Source organism: Misgurnus anguillicaudatus, chromosome 19 (assembly GCF_027580225.2).
Source record: "Misgurnus anguillicaudatus chromosome 19, ASM2758022v2, whole genome shotgun sequence".
In the NCBI taxonomy this organism is placed as follows: domain Eukaryota; kingdom Metazoa; phylum Chordata; class Actinopteri; order Cypriniformes; family Cobitidae; genus Misgurnus; species Misgurnus anguillicaudatus.
This window is the reverse complement of record NC_073355.2, coordinates 25,802,674-25,823,560: the sequence shown is the minus strand read 5'-3', so window position 1 is coordinate 25,823,560 and position 20,887 is coordinate 25,802,674. Positions and strand designations below refer to the sequence as shown.

The window sequence follows — 20,887 nt, the reverse complement described above, 5'->3', positions numbered from 1 at the left end:
TTGGTATGAATCAACATTTGCATACAGAAGATATAAGCATTTAAAGCAAACAGTTTAGTGCGTGTGAGTAAAAGGCTAGAAATTAAATTTTATGATATTATCCTACACTACACAGGGAATAATATGGAATTTTTTTCCAGAAAACTTCTTGCATAAAATAGATTCAAGCACTTTCAATGACCTGTATCTATGTATGTATATTTTCAAAAACTTCCCAGGACCTTGAATTTTTTCCCCAGATTCACAAACTTTCAAGGACCTGTGAGTCTGTACCTGAATTTAAAGGGTGGCTTAATCCAGTAGTTGAGGATGACTGCCTAGCATATTGTGCACACTGCAAATCAAATGTATGACATCACAAAACATTGTACTACAGCAAACCATATAAATAATCCAAAACCATATAACCAAGCAAAGCAGACAACATTGCCACAGCTATAGAAAGTGGATAGCTGCAAAAGTGCAGAAGCTTGTCAGTTTGAGAAAACTCAATGTGTATTTACTATATTACATAAATATGCTGTTTTGCGTTGATTTTACGTAATGATGTAATTTCGCAGTGATGTCACAGCGTCATTTAGCAACTTTTAGCAACAAAACACTGCGACACTGCGAAGAACCGGGGAACTGCACAGAAACATTTTTGTATTGTTTATTGTTCTTTATCACAGGCAATAATAATAGTGCACTTTCATTTTTTATTATAACACAGACATTTATTTTCTCGTCATTATTTTTTCCCTCCAATTGAATGACTTGCATTTCTTATGAAAAAGTTCCTACTGTGCGCGATGGGGAAGAAAGAGTACAGCTTTACAATCTTAAGAGGAGTAATCAGTAATGACACAAAGATAATCAATAATCATCAGGTGAATATTGAATGGATAAAGAATGAAGATATGAGTAATATTTTCTGTTTACAATGAACAGAGATTGGGGGGATGAGCATACATTGGGGGCAGGCAGGGCATATGTATATAATGACAGAAGAGGGAAGGGGTGGGACTAAAGTATAATTCTATGACTGGAGGCGGGATTAGGACGAGGTATATAATGTATGGTAAATAAGTGAAGATTAAGGATACATATGAAGTGTGATATGTGTGTATGTGTTTCAAGGGAGTAACAAAAACGGAATATCTTGCAGTGCATAATGTGAACGGGAAAAGGGTCTGACACATCCAGGTAAGAACACAGAACAGGACAGTGTCATGAACACAGAGAAAGTATATGGAGTGTTTTTTTTTCACATTCACTCAAAGCTGGTGTCCAGACAGTCTGTATTTGCACACTCCCAGACGTACCCTGCCTGAGAATAAACATCTTCAGGGTTTTGCTCTGGCATCTCCTCTGCGCATTTGAAATGACGGGATCCGACTGTGACCATGAGCATGTTTGAGAGCGCACATGCTAGCCATTTTGTATATTTGGATTTAAGGCATTTGGAGTGTACTAGAATAAGGTCCTACTCCTTATTAAACTAACGAACAATGCTCCTAAACATTCAATGTTTCAAAAAACAAATTGACTGGTGGTTTTTGCTTTTGTGATGTTTTATCTATTGAAATACACTGAATGTGCTTTTCAAAACCTAACAGGAATTTAATGAGTAACCAGTCTGAAGCTAAATGTCTATCTGCTATGCTATTCTGACTGGCTGACCATTTTTGGGGGTGTGTCACGGTTATGGGAGGGTGGCAGAAGGAGGACCAGAGCAGAACCTTGCTTAGTATTTAGTGCTCCTCATGTCAGGAAAAGAGGGTGGAGCATTAAGATTAGATTCTGGGCTACAGGGCAGAGGCTTATTGGAGAAAAAGCTTTTAAGTGGATATTCAGGATCAGGTTTCGCTCATTCACAACCTAAACTTAAATTTAATGAGCTAAAAAGCCCCACTGATTCTGAGTCTGCACTTAAGACAGCTCTCCACCGATTCCCAGGGGTGGGTGAGGACAGGGACAACTATTTGTTTGAATACAATTCTCTTTTTAGAACAGTGCATTCCAGGATCAAAGTCCAGTTATCATTCATTTTGTTTTATATTAGGAGTTTTGAGAAAGAAAGTCTTCTCATCAACAGTAACTTGTGTCTCTGTGTGTGTGCATGTGTGGAAAAAATGAGAATACTGCTCGCGTTTCGTACAAAGGGCTGGCCTGGTACACACGAGTCCGAAACTTTGGGCTCTTGTCTGGGTAACATTCTCGATGAAGAGTGAACACAGAGGGCTGAAAAATTTCGACTTCCCTCAATTTCATTCCTCTGATTCCATAAGGTTCACTTCAGTCTACATTGTACATCCTGAAAGGATATGAAGTCCGTTCCAATCCACGGGAGACTTCCCACTTCTTAAAGTCGTTCTCCAGTTTTCTCCTTTGTGAATTTGCTTCCTTTTTTCCAAAATGAAATGAAAATGAGATGAGAAAATGATGCTAATGAAAAGGTTTTTTAAAAGACATTTTGCAGCATTGTTTTAAAATATTTGGAAACATATCTTCTAAATTGTGACTTTCAGCCTGAACACTATATCCATTTAATTGGAAACAAACAAAATGAATGAACAATAAATAAATAAATAAATAAATAAATATGAAAAAATAAATTACTTTGCTTTTGTGCACTATTTTGTCTTTTTTTGGTGATGGCAACATAATAAAAATATTTAAGAGGAAACCAAAAGGATCTTCTGACTTCTATTCATTTTGAAATTTCTAGCAAGCATTACACAAGTTTCTTTATCCTCTCCTTGCCTGTTTGTAGGACCCAAGAGATTTTGACTGGCTAATTTGTTCCTCTTGTTCGATCTATATATGAACATGTCATAGGAATTTCTGATGCCTCTTCACCCCCTGCGCTCTACTTAAGGAGCGGAGATGATTTGAGATGTTCTGAAGTTTCTCTCCAACTCTTCACTGCATTTTTGACACTGACAGATTTTGTCACACATGTCTGGATCTACAAACATATCTCAAAGTTTAGATCCAAACCACAAGTTTGACTGGAGTGTTTAAAGTAGCCTGTATCTTCAACACTGCTCATCTAACTATTTTCTTTAGGTAGGAGGCATAATATGGGCTAACTTCAAGTATAGCCACATAGGACTCCAGCAACTTCAAGTATTGACTTGGGGTTACAAATTGTATATTCCTACTCTAAATCCTGTTCTGAAAAAAAACCTCTATCATTTCCTTGACACAATGTTTTAAAATTCCTTTTTGTGCTCCAAGTGGTGTTAAGAATTAAGAACGTTCCACTTTTCGGTTCTTTTTATCTTCTACTATATTCTAATAGACTTTCACATGGATCATTGCTCTTGATAATGATAGTAATGATGATGATGATGATGATGATGAGGATAAAGTTTGGGAGACATTCTTTCCTGTCCCACTTGCTGCAGATATAGTTTGTTGCTATAAGATCACTGGATAAAAGATGTTAAACTCCTTGTTTGTAGTGTTGCTGCGTAAAATGATTTATAGCTTGGGTTTACATTAAGCAGAAAATCTTGTTTTCACTTCAAATCCTTTGCTCCTATGAAGAATAAGTGATGTCATCGTCTCTGGTGGTGTTCTTGTTTTTCAGGTGATTATTTGCATTTGTTACAGGCAAGGAGTAAGAACACTTCCAGGTGGATAGACTTCCTGACTCTCCTACCGTCGCAGTTGGACCTCAGGATTTCCACTAGTGATGTGAGAACCGGAGCTGAGCATACCTTGTTTTTATTTACTGTGCAGATGGTCTATGAGGGAGTCGTGTCTGGGGAATATCATGGGGCGGGGCTTGTCCCCACACACTCTACAGCGTTGTTAAATAGTTTACTTAGGGCTGAGACTGGGTTCCATTCGAAGAAAGGAGGCGGGTTTTATCCTTTCCGGACCCTTTCCTTTGTAGAACGCTCCCACTACCCCCAATACTGCTCCCTTCTCCTCGCTCTCCGCGTTCTGCTCTCTCACCGCGATCACCCCCGCCCTCCGAGCGGCGAGAGTTTTGGCGGGTCGGTGTGCTTGGGGGGCGAGACGAAAGACCGTTCTTCTCATCTGGTAGCACAGGAAAAAACAGCAGGGTGGGGAGAGGGCTTTGGGCTAAACATGCTATAGAATCTGAGACATTATCTTTTTTTTAATTCATTGAGTCTATGTGTTTGGGCAGTAGTTCAGGTATAGAGCACCTACCTGCAAGTGCCTGCACAGAGGGCTGATCGTGTGTACTGAGAAGCTGAGCCTGAATTGTCTCCACCACCCTTTTAAACCTGCGACTTGGGCCTGGAAAATAAACATAATTGTGAGTAGCTGTCAAAAATAACAAAATGTATAGACACACACACTTTCTCTCTCTCTCTCTCTCTCTCTATTAAAATACCTGATAACAAGGTGAAAGTGACACTGTAGATGCCAGTCTCCCTCCTCCCTTCTCTTTCTCTTTCTTTGTCCCTCTCTCGCTCTCTCTCTCCCTCAGAGAACGCAATGTCCACCTGAAATTTGACAGGCTTCTGGAAGACGGACGGACCTCCGGACGACTTATACTCGGCCCGGAAACTTGTCTGAGAGATGACACTGTGGCTCAAGGAGGGAATCTATGAGGAAGAAATGCAGAGTTTGAATATTTATAAATTAATATAAACATCATGCAAAGCTTAAAAAAGGAAAAGAAAGGAAAATGAAAAGTAATGTACTAACTGATAGAAAGGCGTGGACAATATCAGCCTTGATAGAGCTCAGTGGTTTGTCTCTAATCACCACGAAGATCTGCTCTTCTCTCTCCAGACTGATGAAGTTTCCAAACCAGGACTTCTTTGCCAGCCTATAGCAATAAATGAATAATAAATAAATATATACATTGTTATGACTTCTGGGCTCTCATTAAACAAAGGATAATTGTTAAGCAGCCAAGTGATGTAAACATCATAAATGGTTTAAAAGCTGGCTGCACGATTTTTGAAAAACACTTTCAGGGTTCCCACACCTTAGTTAACTTCAAATTCAAGGACCTTTCAAGGACTTTCCAGGTCCAATACCCTCAAATTCAAGGACTAAATGTGGGGACACATTTCAAGTGAGAGCAAGGTAACATCGTGTTACCTTTTAAAATACATTGTTAAAGTTCCCTTTAGAGGGAACTCGCTGCGTCACTGCAGTGACACTTTGGGGACGCATCCAGGGGTAAGTGTGTCTCAATATGAAAATATCAACTTTAACCAATGGTGAGGCTTAACTAAAAAGGCAGAGTGATGCGGGAGCCCAGATTGCAATCGCTATATGAATATTGCAAAAGATGGACGTTACATGGACGCAGGAAGTATGGCAAGGGAGACGCAGCGTCTTGTTCCTTTCTCAGAGAACAACAGCAACATACGTAACCCGAGACATTTTCATGTGTCAAACACAACTATGCAAAAAACAGTTTAGCATCTAGAATTTGTATGATATTATTCTACACTATACAGGAAATAATATGGATTTTTTTCCAGAAAACTTCTTGCATGAAATAGATTAAAGCACTTTCAAAGAACTGTATCTATGCATGTATAGTTTTAAAAACTTCCCAGGGCCTTGATATTTTTACCCAAATTCACAAAATTTCAAGGATTTCATGGACACGTGGGAACCCTGGCTTTGGAAAAGGGAGTCGGGCCGAATACCGAAACACAATTGTAGCCAATCAGCAGTAAAGGGCGTGTGTACTAACCAACATCATTGCCTGGGTTGCGTATGTGTGGGGCTGGTTTATCAAAAGAAGGTCCAGATTCTATTGGGGTAGGGCCGTGTTTGTTTAGGTGATTTCAAATGTCAACACTGACTTTCAGAGATCACCCCACCCAGGGGAGTCGCTAGACCCCTTTTACTTTAGTTTAAATTTTAGCAGTTAACTACTGCAATCGCTGCAAAAACGGATCTATATGCAATGTAGTTACCCAATTTACGCTAGTAAAAGCAACGAAGCAGTCGCATTGACGTGGGCACGCACGTATCCATGTCCGCGCGCGTGTTTGCATTCATTCACCCACGACCGCATTCAAAAGGGGACACCACGCGAGTGAGTTAGCTTATGAAAACATGACAAGAATAAAGTAAGTTTCTAAATAATAATGCTAATCTTATTTTGACTCGATCTACATTGGCTTCTGTAAATGTACATCAGAAATGTTTTGTGCAAAGCAGGGAAAGGGAAGAAGAAAGGAGAGATGATGAGTTTAAGGGAGGTAAGACAAACTACATCCTCACCCTGTCAGGTCTCAAACATTAAGGGAAAAATCTCAGGAAAACCTCTTGTCAAGTCTACAGAATTGCATTGTTGCTGAGAAAATTAACAGATGTATTTTAAGATATAAAATTAATATTTAGTTTACTAATATTTAACTCTAGGACACTACATAAACAGTTAGCAGTAACTATGACTGAGATTATTTAGTATAGCAGTCATAAAATGAATGGTTTCTTAAAATATTCTTGTAAAATTAAGTTATTAATCATTGTATAATGTAGAAAATAGTTCTCTGCTGTCATTATTTCCAAACATGTTATGCCATTTATGCCTCCAAACATGTTAATAATGTTAGATATGAAAAAGATTACACTTGTATATATGTATCTTTCACAGTAACTGTTGCACTGTAGAATAGTGGGTTAAGCAAAGAACATTGTATAGAAGTATTGCACACTTCTTGCACACAGCAGGCTTTTAAAAAAGTCAGCAAAAAATGGGGGGCCTGTGCCCCAGTAGAGCTTTATGTCTAGCAACGCCACTGACCCCACCTTTAAATTACCAAGTAATATCTGCATGTCAAGTAATCTGTTATCTTTAGAAATCCACTGAAAGTGGGCAAAAAAGGCTGGCACTGTACGTATCTGCTTATCTGTCTTTATTCCTAAAGTTTTAGACATTCAGGGAAAAGTTGCTAAGTATGCTAAAAAGCTCAGAAACACACACACTGAATCATAGAAGCATGCACCGCAAAGAATGTGTGATTTAACACAAAATGCCATCTTGTCTACAAGCTTTTGGTTGTCTTTTTTCTGTGTTACTCTCAGTACTTACTCAGGGCTGGACTCTGGAGTTAAACTGGACATGTCTTCTGATGTAGGTACTATTTAAACACATAGCAGACATATTTATTATACATTTGACTTAATTATAGAAGTAACTTCTGAAAAAAAGATTATGATTTATGCATTACTCACCCTGTAGCCTTCGACGGTGGAAGCGCGGCGAACCCAGCAGATTGTTCTTGAAGGAGTTGAGGCGTGTCCTCCAGTGGGCGGAGCTACTGGCAGCCATTCCACCACTCCCCCCAGGGCTGGAGGGCGGAGTTAGGGAGAGGGAACCACCACCCACACCACCACCCCCTTCAGCTCGTGAGGAGGAAGAAGAGGAGGAGGAGGATGGCGGGGTGGGGGTGGGGAGCTGGGGATGGTGCACAGGGGTCCCCAGAGGGGTTGGGAGTGGGGAGCCCTGTGGGGTAACCTGCGACACATGGGCAGAGTTAGGATAGATGGTCTTAGTGACACACTTCAGGACAGAAGGAGTAGGGAAGAAGAAGCGAGGGATGGGGGACAGGAGCGGAGAGGGGGAAGGGGAAGGAGACGGAGGGGTTTGCAGAGGGAGGGACTTCATAGACTGCAGGTGGGGACGCTCGGAGGGTACTTTGGAGGGTAGGGTCTGGGTTTTTTGGTCAGGCGCGCGTTGGGACGCCCGGGGTGTGGTGGAACTTCCTGCTTTGGGGTCTTTGGACTGGGTGGTGGAAGCAGAGGTGACTTCGGTTTGGCTGAAAGTGAAAACTGGGCTCTGACAGGTAGGGAAAAAAAAGGACAGAAGGACGGAGAGGGGGAAAAGAGGAATGGAGAGATGGACACAGCAATGGTAATGTGAGTTAATGAAAGCTATGGTATATGATTATTAACAGTAGTTTTAAAACGAGAAGAGTTAGGAAAATGATGCAAAGTTCGAGAAGCTTAAGAAATCTAGTGTAAATTAGTAAACAATAGTGAGTTATATATAGTGCAAAATGCAAATTAAACACGTGACTACATACAATAAACGTGCGTGTGTGTGTGTCTGGTTCTTAAAGGTGTGAAAAATGACTCCAGTATGAAGACAGTATGAGGTAGATGAACATAAAAGAGCAACTAAATCCAATTCAGCTTTAAAGTTCATACCACAAGAACGAAGACAGACACAATACTTAGACATAGTAGTAGTATATTATTACTATTACAATAGCAGTTAAGTAAACTGTGTGAAAAAGAAACTTACTCTAGGGCTGCTCAGAGGACTCGACGAGAGGCCGGTTGAAGCTCCGCTAACTGAGCGAGATCTAGAAAACCAGGGAATGTTATTTAACCATATCTTTATGCTTGAGGACATTATAATTGCATGCTTTTCATTTTCATTTAATTTCAGTTATAATATTTTACAGCTCATTAATATGAACCGGTCTTGTATTTACAAAAATTCACATTTTTTAAATGTTAACAATATCAAGTTTTCTTTAAAAGGGCACACGACAAAAGGAAAAGTGTGGAATATACATCTAGCTTTCAATACAAAGTTATCCTGCACAATGTGCATGTACCTCTGGCTGTGTGCCGAGGTATCCAGTGCTCTGCGTGGAGGTGTCGGAGACCCCTGCTCCGTTACACTCAGCACTTCCAAACTCTTTCTCTCTGGCCGACAGCGTCCGTGACGGGTCAACATGGGCGAATCTACTCGCTTACGAGGAGGATCTGATCACACAACACATAAACGCCCACTGTAACACCACTGGGTATTTGTGAACACACGTGTATTAAAAGTGTATTATAAGATTTTTTGACGATGAGAAAGCTTCTAAGCAACATGGCAAGTAGGTCCTGCATACAACATCTAATACCATGAGTGACAAATAAAAAGCAGTAAAAGTATCAATAGTTACCAAGCACACAAAAATTATAATGGCATCTTTTAACCCAGGGGTCCCCCAACCACCGGGTCCCAAGAACGTCCTGGGAAAAGTTTGTATAATAGCTACGTAATGGATTAATCCGGTGTTTTGCCATTTCAGAGCCGACTACAAATAACATTGATCATTTCCACTTTTGTACTGTGCCGCACTCTCTCTCTGTCTACCAGCGCATCTGCGATCACATAGGATTGTTAAGCATACCTATTAAACACGATCAATCGATCAAAGAATTGCAGAGGTATGACTTCATAAATCATTTCAAATGTACCTTGCAAACCATACATGTCTGTACGTGAAGACATTCAACTCTATGACATCGAAAATGACTGAAAATGAAAAGTAATTGCAGGCTTCTGGAAAACAACAACAGGATTATCCAGCGATCGTTGCACCATTATGAAAATAAACACTCTAAAAAAAATGGTGCTATATAGCACCAAAAGTGGTTATTTGCTCGTAATCATAGAAGAACCGTTTTTAGTGCCATATAGCACTGGTGAAGCACCTGTGATGCCCCTGTGTAGAACCACATAGTGCCATGTAGAACCATATTTGGTGCTATAGTGGTGCTATATGGCCCCCATATGGTTCTACACAGGTGCTTCACCGGTGCTATATGGCACTAAAAACGCTTCTTCTATGATTACGAGCAACTTAAGAACCACTTTTGGTGCTATATAGCACCGTTTGTTTTTAGAGTGAAGTGTTTTACTGCAGCAACCATATTTTAACGGTAAAATTTTTAACGTAGGTTCGAAAGTAACCTAAACATTCATTCCTGTGGCAATCATCTTTAAAAGCATATGGTAAGCGGGAGTCTCCGTGCCTCTGCGCAATTCTTCTGGCATCCTTCCCCATCTTCTCCTTCACTGCTCATTTTTTTTCTTCTGTGCAGTTCTGTTACCTGAACTTGAACTAAGGTTCAAGCTGCTTTTGAGGACAGCAAGCCAAGTTTGTTTACCGTTAATCATTAAGATTGAATGGGCTGGCGAATTTGTGAAACAATGAAAGTAAAAACAATGCGCCACAATATGTTTCTACACGTCTACTAAAATAAAACCGTTATTTTTTCTAATGGATGGTTCTTTGATCTTTACTTCCATTTAAAACGTTATACAAGCCTCACTCGAACAGCACCACAGCTAAATATTTTTCAAGCTGAAACTGGTCTGCGGTGTAATAAAGGTTGAGGACCCCTGTCTTAACCTATATCCTCTAATTACATTGGTAGTGTCATCGAAGCTTCACCACCGTTATTCCACTCGATACACTATCCTAAGAACAATGAAGTCTACTCTTAATGATGATGATTCTCCACCTTGAAATCCCTTTTTAGTCCTGATCTGTTTATTTTAGGGAACAAGCCCTCAATATGTTACATTTACAAATCACTGAAGTTTGCCTTAGAGGCACACTGGAACCCTTTAAGGAAACTGGCTTACTTTCAGGCCTAAAGGAGGCAGATGGTTGCTAGGTAACCAACAATTCTCATGGTATTCAGTGGCTTTGAATGTGACAGTAACACGCACAGGCCTAAACTGCAGAAACTCACCAACATCGTTTCTGGGTGGAAGATGTTCATCTTCATAACTAGGATAACGCTCTTTCCTATCCAACAGAAGATAGTAGATCAACTTCTCCTGGTTTTCTCTGAAAAAAAAGAGAAATTGAAGGTAATGATGATGACAGGCAATAAAAGAAGTAACAAGTGCAAAACACTTTCTTTTCAAGAAAGTTAAAAGTCATACCCATTTAGTAGAAGTACATATTTCCTTATAAATCTTGTTTTTGTAATATTTTCTGCATGACGTGCTAAAATTCAAACTCACTCTTCACACTGCAGGTCTCTCGTAAGCTTGACCCGGTCTCTGAAACAGCCCAGTGAATGCATGCTCTCCAGAACATCAGGGTCCAGATCGGTAAGAGACAGGATCCTCTTTACGCACACGCGTCTAGGAGGCGGCTGCTCTGGACACGGCTCATTCCTGCCCCCTCTGAAAGAGAAAGACACAAATCCATTTGAAGAAGAAATGCGGGCATTAGATTTGGCGTTCAGAAGGTATATGATAGCATAATTACAACTATTATACATTTAAAACATTCTTATATTCCTCTACATGGTTAATCTCTATTAAATATAGCACCAGTCATCTGTTATTACATGAATAATATAAACAGTTTCATCCGACACACGTGCGTTGTCGTGGTTATGCGTCTGAATGGAAGTTAAAAGGGACATTTTACAAGACTTTTTTAAGATGTCAAATAAATCTTTGGTGTCCCCAGAGTGTGTATGTAAAGTTCTAGCAAAAAAATACTTTATAGATAATTTATTATAGCATGTTAAAATTGGCACTTTGTAGGTGTGAGCAAAACTGTGCCGTTTTGGGTGTGTCCTTTTAAATGCAAATGAGCTGATCTCGGCACTAAATTACAGTGCAGTTTAAGGAGTGGTACTATCCCCTTCTGACATCACAAGGGGAGCAAAATTTCAATTGCTTATTTTTTACATGCTTGCAGAGAATGGTTTACCAAAACTTAGTTACTGGGTTGATCTTTTTCACATTTTCTAGTTTGATAGAAGCACTGGGGACCCAATTATAGCACTTAAACATGGAAAAAGTCAGCTTTTCATGATATGTACCCTTTAACTTCCGGTTTCTGTTTGTTTATTGGCCTGACTAGTGGCTAAACTGAACTCTGGAAGAAATACCTCATCGAACATAACAAAAGTTTTGGTTTCCTAAAGACAAGAGGAGACGGCGATCATGGATCACTGTTATGTGAAAAGAGGTCATCTACTTGTTGTTTATTTAGGTTGTTATCAGAATAAACTACTCTAAAAGGACTTTACCGGAAGTTTCATTTTGCCACGAAAGCTGTTTGTTTATGTTGTTACTGCTGAAACTGTCTATAGAAGAACCGAAACTTGAATGTCAATGATGATCATATAATTTGAAATCTATATAGGGCATTATTACTCAAATGTCATTGGGCTCTATCTTACACACGGCGCAATGCACGACGCAAGTGTCTTTCGCTAGTTTCCACCCTGCGCAATTAAAATTTTCACGTTTAGCGCCATGTTGTTTAAATAGCAAATGCATTTGTGCCCCCTTTTGCGCATATGGGCATTCTGATCTCTAAACGAGGTGTGTTCAGGCGCATTGGTGGCGCATTGCTATTTTGAGGCAAGTAAAATAGACTACGCCATTGACCAACAAAAACTTGTGGTCTAAAGTCTAAAGTCAATGGCGCAATATGTTTTTTGTTATTTAAAGAGTGCATTAGTAATATCCGCCTAAACGGGACGACAACGCGGGTTTGCTTAACACATACATGAATGCACAGCAGCACAAAAACGGTTTAAAATATGAAAAATTAAAGGATTGAATGTAAAAGATTATTATTGAGTCTCTTAGACATAAATGAAGACCAATTATGAGACGTTAGAAGAGCTGCTTCACCTGTAGCCTGGTAAGTAAATAAATGCTTTGCTTAAAACAAATGCATCAATTAATTATTTTCAGTTTACAAAGTCCGTCATCTAAATAGGGATTAGACATAGCGCCAGCGCAACAGGCTTTTAAAGGGGTTGAGAGCTGAGACTCTCATTGGTTTATTGCACGTTACGCCCAAAATATTCCCATTACAATAGGACCTACCCTTTTCGACCATGCGCTCGGCGCACAAACTATTTTTCCCGTCATTAAATTAGCAAAAGTGGATTCGGACACGCCCATTTAGATGTTGCGCTGTGCGCTTTAGACAATGCGCTTAGATCGTTAAAATAGGGCCAATTATGTTCATTACCCAATATTCAGAAGACCACTAAATAATATGGACTCATTTTATGGTGCTTATGGTGAGTTTCTTGATCTTTTGAAATTGACAGACCTGATCACCATAAACTGTATATCTTACTATAAATTATTGTATGATGTGTTTCACAGAAAGGCAGCTTACTGGGCATGTTTGAAACAACATGATGGTGAACTATATTTAATGTTAATTAATCTTAAAATTATATCTATAACCAGTTGTTTTATAAATTATAAATTATACTTACTGATACCAGGGGTGTTTTTGGATTTCTTCCAACTGTAAAAAAAATGAACAATAATAATCATCATCTACACATTTACGCAAAGAGTAACTTTTCTATAAAGTTTAACGAAAAAGGTTATATGCAACTGTCTGTATGGTATGTAGTTATAGATGCATATGATTACCGTGAGCCGTTTCTCAGGGTTGACCTCAATCATGCCACGGAGGAGAGCCTGACAGTCTGGAGGAATGAAGTGAGGCATGTGAAACACTCCACTCTTCACCTTCTCCAGCAGCTGACGCAGGTTATCATGGTCAAACGGCAGCGCTCCCTATGAAAGAAGAAGTCAATCAGGTATGTGTTGAGACTAATCTCTACATGTAATTTTGAGATATTACAGTATCTACACTCCTCTGCAAATGAAGAAAATGGAAATGAATTGATGTGTGATGTAATATAAAAAGTTATGCGACCCTGTCTGTGAAATCCAGGCTGAAGTCAAAGCACACTTAGTCAATTTTAAAGATATCAAGGTTCACAGAATGTTCTTTACGTTATGTAAGGTGATTTACTTCTGAAATTACAAAAAAATGACTTTAACTGGGTTTTTACAGATTGGGTCACATATTGAAATAAAACAAAAAAATAGGAAATGTTACACTTACCACCAGAAGAGCAAAGAGTATAACTCCACAGCTCCAAACATCAGCCCTGCGTCCATCATATTTCTCTCCCTGTGAAAATAGTGCAGACAAATAGAGAAATAATGTGAGATTTACGAAGAGTTATACATTAAATATATGTAAACATATAGGGCTTATTCTTTAAAGCAAAAATACCTACCCTGATGACCTCAGGACATGCATAATGGGGAGATCTGCAGACAAACATATCACAGACCGTTAATACATTACCTTCAAAGACACAGTATTACACACACATTAACAAGCAAAATACTGACCCACAGCTGGTCTCCAGGAGGCTGTCCCCAACCTGTAGGGAAGCCATACCAAAGTCTGCAATTCTGATGTTATTCTTCTCATCCAGCAGGAGGTTTTCAGGTTTAAGATCTCTGTGGCTGAAAAAGACATGATATTATGTGAGTGTTTTAATATGCTAGATATAAAGAGTTTGGTTCCAAAACGAGATAACTTTGTTTTTAAACATTTTGTCAAAACATGTTTATTATTATGTTTTCATGTTTTATTGTGTTTAATTGTGCTACTTAGCTGTATTTTCTTTAGTTATGAAGGCTTAAATCAAAATAAACCAACTGCAGTTTGATTGATATTAACTGGAATGCACAATCAAAAAACAAGATTTTTAAAAAAGGTAAGTTATTTAATTTTGGAACCAAACTCTTCATGTATACAGTCACAAAATTAAGTGACCACTTCGAAATTATTTTTTAATTTGTCTAAATATAGCATTTTATAGGAATGTATTTAAGTAAAATTATCATTTTTGTTTCATTCTGCCAACTTCCAACAAAATTTCTGTCAAGTTCCTAATGGAAGTAATGTTTTATTTGCATTTTTTTTTTTAATGAAAATTTAAATGGGGAAAACATGGACCAAAAAAGATACAGTGTTTTCCGATATTGAACACTGCAGAGAAAACAACTTCAAATTTATTTCTCAATAACAATATGCTAATGTTTTTTTTTTCATTTCTAGAAACATACATTTTATGGAATAACCCTGATTTCTAATCACATCTTAAAAGGAGCATTTCACCCGTAGAAACATTAATCTTTATTGAAAGTGCATCATATTTGTAGTGAAAAATGTAACATACATTTAGAATATGATGCCTATTTGATCGAGAAAAGGGGTGCTTGTAGTCTCAAAGATATTGGACTTTCTGCTTTCAATGATGCAAAATGATGATTTTTACATCATTGAAAGAAGGAAGTGCAAAACTGAAATCTGTATTTCTCCTGTCTCAGCGGAAACTGAGGAAATGATGCACGACCATTCAAAAACATGACTGGGGTTCTAATACAAAGCTTAATGCAAATGGGTGAAGTATCCCTTTAATGTGTCCACTCAGTCTTTTACATTGCTGCTGGGTGACTTTATATCGCACATGAGATTTGCTTTTGTTGGAATTCAACAAACACTGGACAGAAATGGTCGTAATACACATAGAAATGATGATTAAAGGCAAAACTGGAGTATGTACATGACCATAGACAGAGAACTATAAAGCTTCTATATATTAAAACAATGTATATTGTGACAATGTTTCAGGTTCATTACAAAATTACAATAAAATCGTTGGTTGCTAAAGAGGACATACAAACATCTTCAAAATTATGCAACATTATTAGGGTAAATATGAATGTAGGTAAATGTATGTATGCAGCACACAAAATAAAAAGCAAACAAAAGAGACTTTTACCATATAGAGTGACTGTGACAGAAGTCCAGAGCAGATATGATTTGTCTGAAGAATTTTCGAGCCTCTTTAGGGGTTAATCTCCCTTTCTTTACCAGGTAGTCAAATAGTTCCCCACCCGATACATGCTCCAGCACTAAATACCTAAGAAAGGGTAAGAGAAGATATTAAAGAAAACGTGCACAGACATAAAATGCTCCCGATCTGATACACACAAGCACATCTCCAGAGAATGCAGCATGTAAGTCTAGACAAGACAAGGCCAGGCATGCTTCAGATGTGTGGAGAAACAGAGCGGTACTTACAGATATTTGTTATTCTCGTACACATCATACAGTTTAAGGACATGAGGGTGTTCTATTAGTTTAAGAATAGCTATCTCTCTCTCCACCTGCAGAAATGGGGAGAGCGAGCAACATGGAAGGAAAGTTGAAAAGAGAAAAGAAACACATTGTTGCAAAGATGAAAGACACACATATCGAATTTTAAGAATGACTCTCAATTAAAAGTAAATTAATACCATCAATAAGTCTGACAAACAGTAGAAATGGACAAAAACAACTTCTTTTGCAGGAAAAGTCTTACATTTCTTTAAGCATTAGGGCAGACACAGCTTAAACTGTGGTTAATAAAGCAGTTTTAGACGTGCAGGTGTGTTATTAGAAAGCAACTGTATGTAAAATGGTGTGAAAGAGAAAAATAATGGACCACGTAGTAAATTTGCAGTTTTGTAACAGTGTATGAGTATGCAAAACTTACTTTCATAAGAACAGACTCGGATAGCTTTTCTCTGTTAACTATTTTTATGGCCACCTTCTGTCCTGTAATACAGTGAACTCCTAACTTCACCAGACCTGCAATACAACACGTACAGTCACTCTTCATTAGACACTTTTCAAATTGGGTAATATTAAAATCAAAATCTGTGCTCTGATCATGTGCTCAAATTACATACATACAGTATGTTCTGTATATGTCTTTACATACTTCACTTACAGTTAGTCTATTTGTTTTTATTGCTATGCTGACACCAGTACACATGTGTTTGATGATGCTTCTTACATTAAAGCAAAATTACATTCACAAGATCTTACACTGTCCGAAAAAACTGTCAAAAAATTGCCCCAAGCTGTCACTGGGCCAGCACCCTTTAAAGGGTCCTAATATGTACCATATGTATACATGGTACCAATATGTACCTTTGAGGCACTAATGTGCATTTTCTGCTAACAATATGTACCTCTGAGGTACTAAAATGAACTCTTTAGGTGTAAAGCTGTGCTTTAAAAAAAAAAAGTACCACCCGAGTGACAGTTAGGCACCCTTTTTGAACCAATTTTTCCTGACAAGTTAAGTCCAGATGAAATGGGCTATTACAAACTGAAAAGAGGACGTCAGGTTTGCAACATTTAGACTTTACTGCACCATTTACAGTAATCAAAGTCCATTTACAACTCCCGAGAAAAATACAGCACTACTCAGCAAGTCAAGAACACTATGCACGAAATGAAATAATAAAAACACCTACAGTATGCACACTGCTTATAAAGACAATAACATAAATCATTAATGCTCATTCTCTTTTACCTGCCAAAACAATAATCTACTTTTTAATGTATATAGATATGAATCACTCTCGTGCATATGCATATTTCTGCGTTATATATTGTCACTCTCTGCGTTATATATTGTCACAGCTTTAGTTATTACCAAATCAATCTTTCAATACATTCATTCTTTAAAGATGCATTAAGAGAATGCTAATATCCCAAACAGGATTTGCTCTTACCTGTTTGGCCCTTTCCCAGCGTTTTTTCCAGTCGGTAGGGCCCGACATACTGAGCTGCCTGACTCCCCGACAACTCTTTACTGGACATTTCGTTCAAATGCGATGTTTATGGGACAATATATGGGGTAAAAAATCAGCGTACTTTCAAATCTGTCCTGATCACATAATAGCACCGCCGTACAGACATCACAGACGGTGAGCGATGACACAGGGATGCTGAGGCGTGATGTCAATGCCGTGGCCTACTCCCAAACATCTGCTGTCTCCTTAAAGTTGACACAAATCAATCGGTAACATTTTCCGCTTGAAAATATCAAAATAAAACAATAGGGTTACGTGTCCAGCCGAGAATATATCCCTAAACTACAGTTGTTATTGCGATATAAGCGACCTATGATATGAATTGTTAGGAGGATGAGGGAGTAGGGTTGGATCTGTCAGTTTATGGGCCGTTTATTTAACAGCGTTTTAATAACAGCTTATCACCAAAGCAAACTGATTACTGTTGTTGTTATTATAATTATTTAAGACAGCTAAAGACAACGATATTAGTACTAGATTGGTAAAGTCATCGGTTTATCCTATCTGTAAAACGATATTCATACCGGTATTGTCAAACTGGAAGTGATCCATTTATTAAAAACTTAGCCATATCCATCCTGCGAAACAAGCGCAAATCTGATTTATGACACGTTTATACATTTTCGCTCCGACCTAAATGTAGATTTCTCTCATTTGTCAATGATGATTTAAAGCTTCGCCGCATTAAGTGTTTCGTCTTATTTGAAGCAAATTGTTGATGTGAAGGATGAGCTATAAACTACGATACATCCCAGGCCTCGCATCCGGAAATACAGGAGAATTGTAGGGGAGAAAACAGCCACCCTTTGGCGAAGGAAGCCCCAGTGTCTTCAGTCACTTCCACCAAATAATCCGCGCGCGCGCGTCCCAAGTGTACATTGCGCTATTGTAGGCTACAGTGTTTGTGCAGAAATTCCTTGCTTTATTTGCACAGAAGACATTCCTGGTCAAAAAACAAGCATCTTTTACTAGCGTAGGAGACTCTTCTCCCCCTCCCTCCCTCGCTCTCGCCCTCCCTCTCGCGCTGGCTATGTGCATATCACAGCATCTTCTCTCTCTCCTCCCGTCGCCTCGGCTACTGCGCGTGCAGTCATCCTTTCAATCTCGTTTTGGGGTTAGAGTCGCCGCGATCGCTTGCTTGACTTCGGTCCGCTCAAGTCGGATGCGGATTCGGTTCTCCAGAATTTCCACGGGGCCTTTTTTTCTGTTTTCTCGCTCTGTATTGCTTCTCCCTGTCCGACACGAGCAGCATCAGCATCCGGGTTCTGCGGCGCTTGCGTCCCCTCCCTCACGCGATTCCCATCGTACATGCTCGTCATACCTCCCCACCACCACCACCCCCATTTCCGCCCGACAACACGTTCCTCACATTATCGAGCTCATTCGCTACATTATTAATATTGATCAGTCACATTTTTAGTTACAATTTGTGTATTTTTCTTCTTTGTAAAAATTGTTGATTGTTATGGCTGTCATATTTGTTTCATATTATAAAAACCGGAGAAGTCAAAATGACTAAAGAAGGCACCTGTTTTATTTTATTTTATCCCCAAATTAGGTCCTTGTAGGTTGTAGGATAGGGCGTGAACACAAGATGGCAGTAGAGTCTCATTTTTTAATTATTGTAAGGGGGCGTTCTCAAGGCAAGACACTTAATGGAATAATTTAAGCAAATATTTATATTCCCCGTACGACATACAATATGTTTATGACTTCCTCTTGACATTTAAACGCAAACCAATAATTTTATATTAGAATCATGTTATATTCTTACATGGGGTATGGTAAAGCTCGAAAAAGCACATACTCATCCATAATTAAAGTAAGCCAAATGACTCCAGTGGGTCTTTTAAAGCAAAAGCTTACATTTGTGAGAGAAAGTTTGTGAGCCGCCATATTAGATCTTACCATGCTAATCTGTATGTTTCCCTGGATACGCAACGTGTCAACTGCTAAATAAGATAAAATAATAATTGTTTTCTCTCACAGACTTGTTGTTTTACAGAAGATGTATATTTAACCACTTAATATAAAATAAAAAACAAATATAAAAGTGTTTAACTGAAGAAATGAAGTTTTATACATCTGGGATGGCATGAGGGTCATTAAATTAGAAAGTATTTTCCTTTTCTATTTGTAACTATTCCTTTACAAATTGCCAAATATTGGATGTACATTGGATTATTAATTTATCTACCTTAGCAATATTTAGAAAAGTTTGCTATTTTAAGCCCTTTGTGGTGTCTGTAACATTAGTTTTTTTTCAGACAGCAGAGGGCATTTTACTCATCTTTAAAAAGCTATTTTGCTTAAAGGTGCAGTGTGTAATTTTTAGAAGGATCTATTGACAGGAATGCAAAATAATATACACAACTATATCATTAGGGGTGTATAAAGACCATTTTATAATGAACCGCTATGTTTTTATTACCTTAGAATGAGACTTTTTTATCTACATACACCGAGGATCCCTTACGTGGAAGTCGCCATTTTGTGAAGCCATGTATCTATTGAAGCCCTTAACGGACAACATTTTTTTACTAAGTTGTCTCTGACTATGACATGTCTTTTCAGTGGCGGCTATCGTAGCTTCTCAATGCATTTCAAAAGTGAGGAGTGAGCAGTGGACTGAGCCGTTGGTTGCAATTCGCAACCTCACCACTAGATGACACTAAAATTTACACAGTGCACCTTAAAGTGAGACATAAACTTTAACTTTGCTACGTTTTTAATATTGTGCCATTTCTGTGTTATACATCTGAATGCTGCTGCAGCTACTGACAAGAGTTTTTGTATGTAATCTCATCAAGATCATCAGACAGGGCTGATTTCTACTTTTATAGTTTCTCGAGGTGCTTCTCAATGTCAAACGGCTGCTTTGAAGTAATGCACAGTCTGTAACCAGGTGACTTTTGAGTTTGGGTAAAGTCATCCCCTCTTTCCGGTGAATCTCCAAGCAGATGCACATCACAAATAGAAATATAACTGATAATATCTGTGTTCACAACAAGTCAACCTTAGGAAAAGAGCTGAACTAGACTGATGTTCATGGCAGGTTTTCACAGAGACACCTACTTCTCTCTGTTAAAAAGTTTGCTTTTACTTTGAATATTTGCAAAATAGTTTGTTCCACATATAGCATTAACTACTTGTGTTAATATATTGATGTAAGTATCAAATGATTTTCTCACAACCCTGCTTATGCAAGCCAAATAAAGACTGCATGTCAATGCATTTACCTTTAATAAGCATGCATTTCTGGTTTTGATCTCTTTTCTGAGCACCCAACCAGCCTTGCGCTGTTTGCATGTGTGAGCACCATCCAAACCCTAAGGGCATTGTATTAAAAAACAAGTCTTCACACTTCTCTCTTCTAGTTTGCTAGTAGATCAGTTCAAGATGAAGCTTAAGTTCTGATTGATGGGCTGATGAGATAAGTTAAGAAATTCGAGTAGGCGTTAATGAGTCAAACTGAGAAGTTTAGTGTATAGGTGACATTTAAGGGTTTAATCTCCTTTTGTTTATCTAAACCCATTATATAAAGCCAACATAATCCTTGCCTTCACTGCAGCCACCTGAACGTTTTACGAGTTGACACTAATCTTTACGTGAATTGTGGAGGTTCTTTGATAAGAT

General features: G+C 38.5%; 1 protein-coding gene across 5 annotated transcripts; it reads right to left on the bottom strand.

The window, feature by feature from the left end:
- Window positions 1–638: 638 nt before the first annotated feature.
- Window positions 639–19,137, bottom strand: brsk1b (BR serine/threonine kinase 1b). Of its 5 annotated transcripts, none has more exons than XM_055193872.2 (20): window positions 19,059–19,137; window positions 17,171–17,436; window positions 16,141–16,235; window positions 15,687–15,772; window positions 15,385–15,525; window positions 13,943–14,059; window positions 13,825–13,858; window positions 13,647–13,715; window positions 13,166–13,312; window positions 13,003–13,034; window positions 10,763–10,948; window positions 10,486–10,583; window positions 8,565–8,715; window positions 8,246–8,306; window positions 7,174–7,777; window positions 7,031–7,079; window positions 4,672–4,795; window positions 4,355–4,568; window positions 4,168–4,257; window positions 639–4,032 (listed from the first exon to the last, which is right to left on the bottom strand). In XM_055193872.2, the coding sequence occupies exons 2-20, from the start codon at window positions 17,256–17,258 to the stop codon at window positions 3,815–3,817; spliced, it is 2,604 nt and encodes an 867-aa protein (XP_055049847.1). In that variant the 5' UTR covers window positions 17,259–17,436; window positions 19,059–19,137; the 3' UTR covers window positions 639–3,814. The 5 variants fall into 5 exon arrangements, with proteins under 5 accessions (XP_055049847.1, XP_055049848.1, XP_055049849.1 ...); XM_055193873.2 differs by having other exon boundaries at window positions 10,763–10,927; window positions 19,059–19,136; XM_055193874.2 differs by having other exon boundaries at window positions 7,174–7,456; window positions 19,059–19,135.
- Between the last annotated feature and the right edge of the window lie 1,750 nt (window positions 19,138–20,887).

Excerpts from the sequence above, each read along its gene's own strand:
- brsk1b (XM_055193872.2), bottom strand. The coding sequence starts at position 17,258 with ATGTCCAGTAAAGAGTTGTCGGGGAGTCAGGCAGCTCAGTATGTCGGG. Across the intron at positions 7,778-8,245 it reads GTCCTCTGAGCAGCCCTAGA|AGCCCAGTTTTCACTTTCAG; the intron begins GTAAGTTTCTTT and ends CCTACCTGTCAG. Across the intron at positions 4,258-4,354 it reads CACTTTCACCTTGTTATCAG|GCCCAAGTCGCAGGTTTAAA; the intron begins GTATTTTAATAG and ends TTTATTTTCCAG.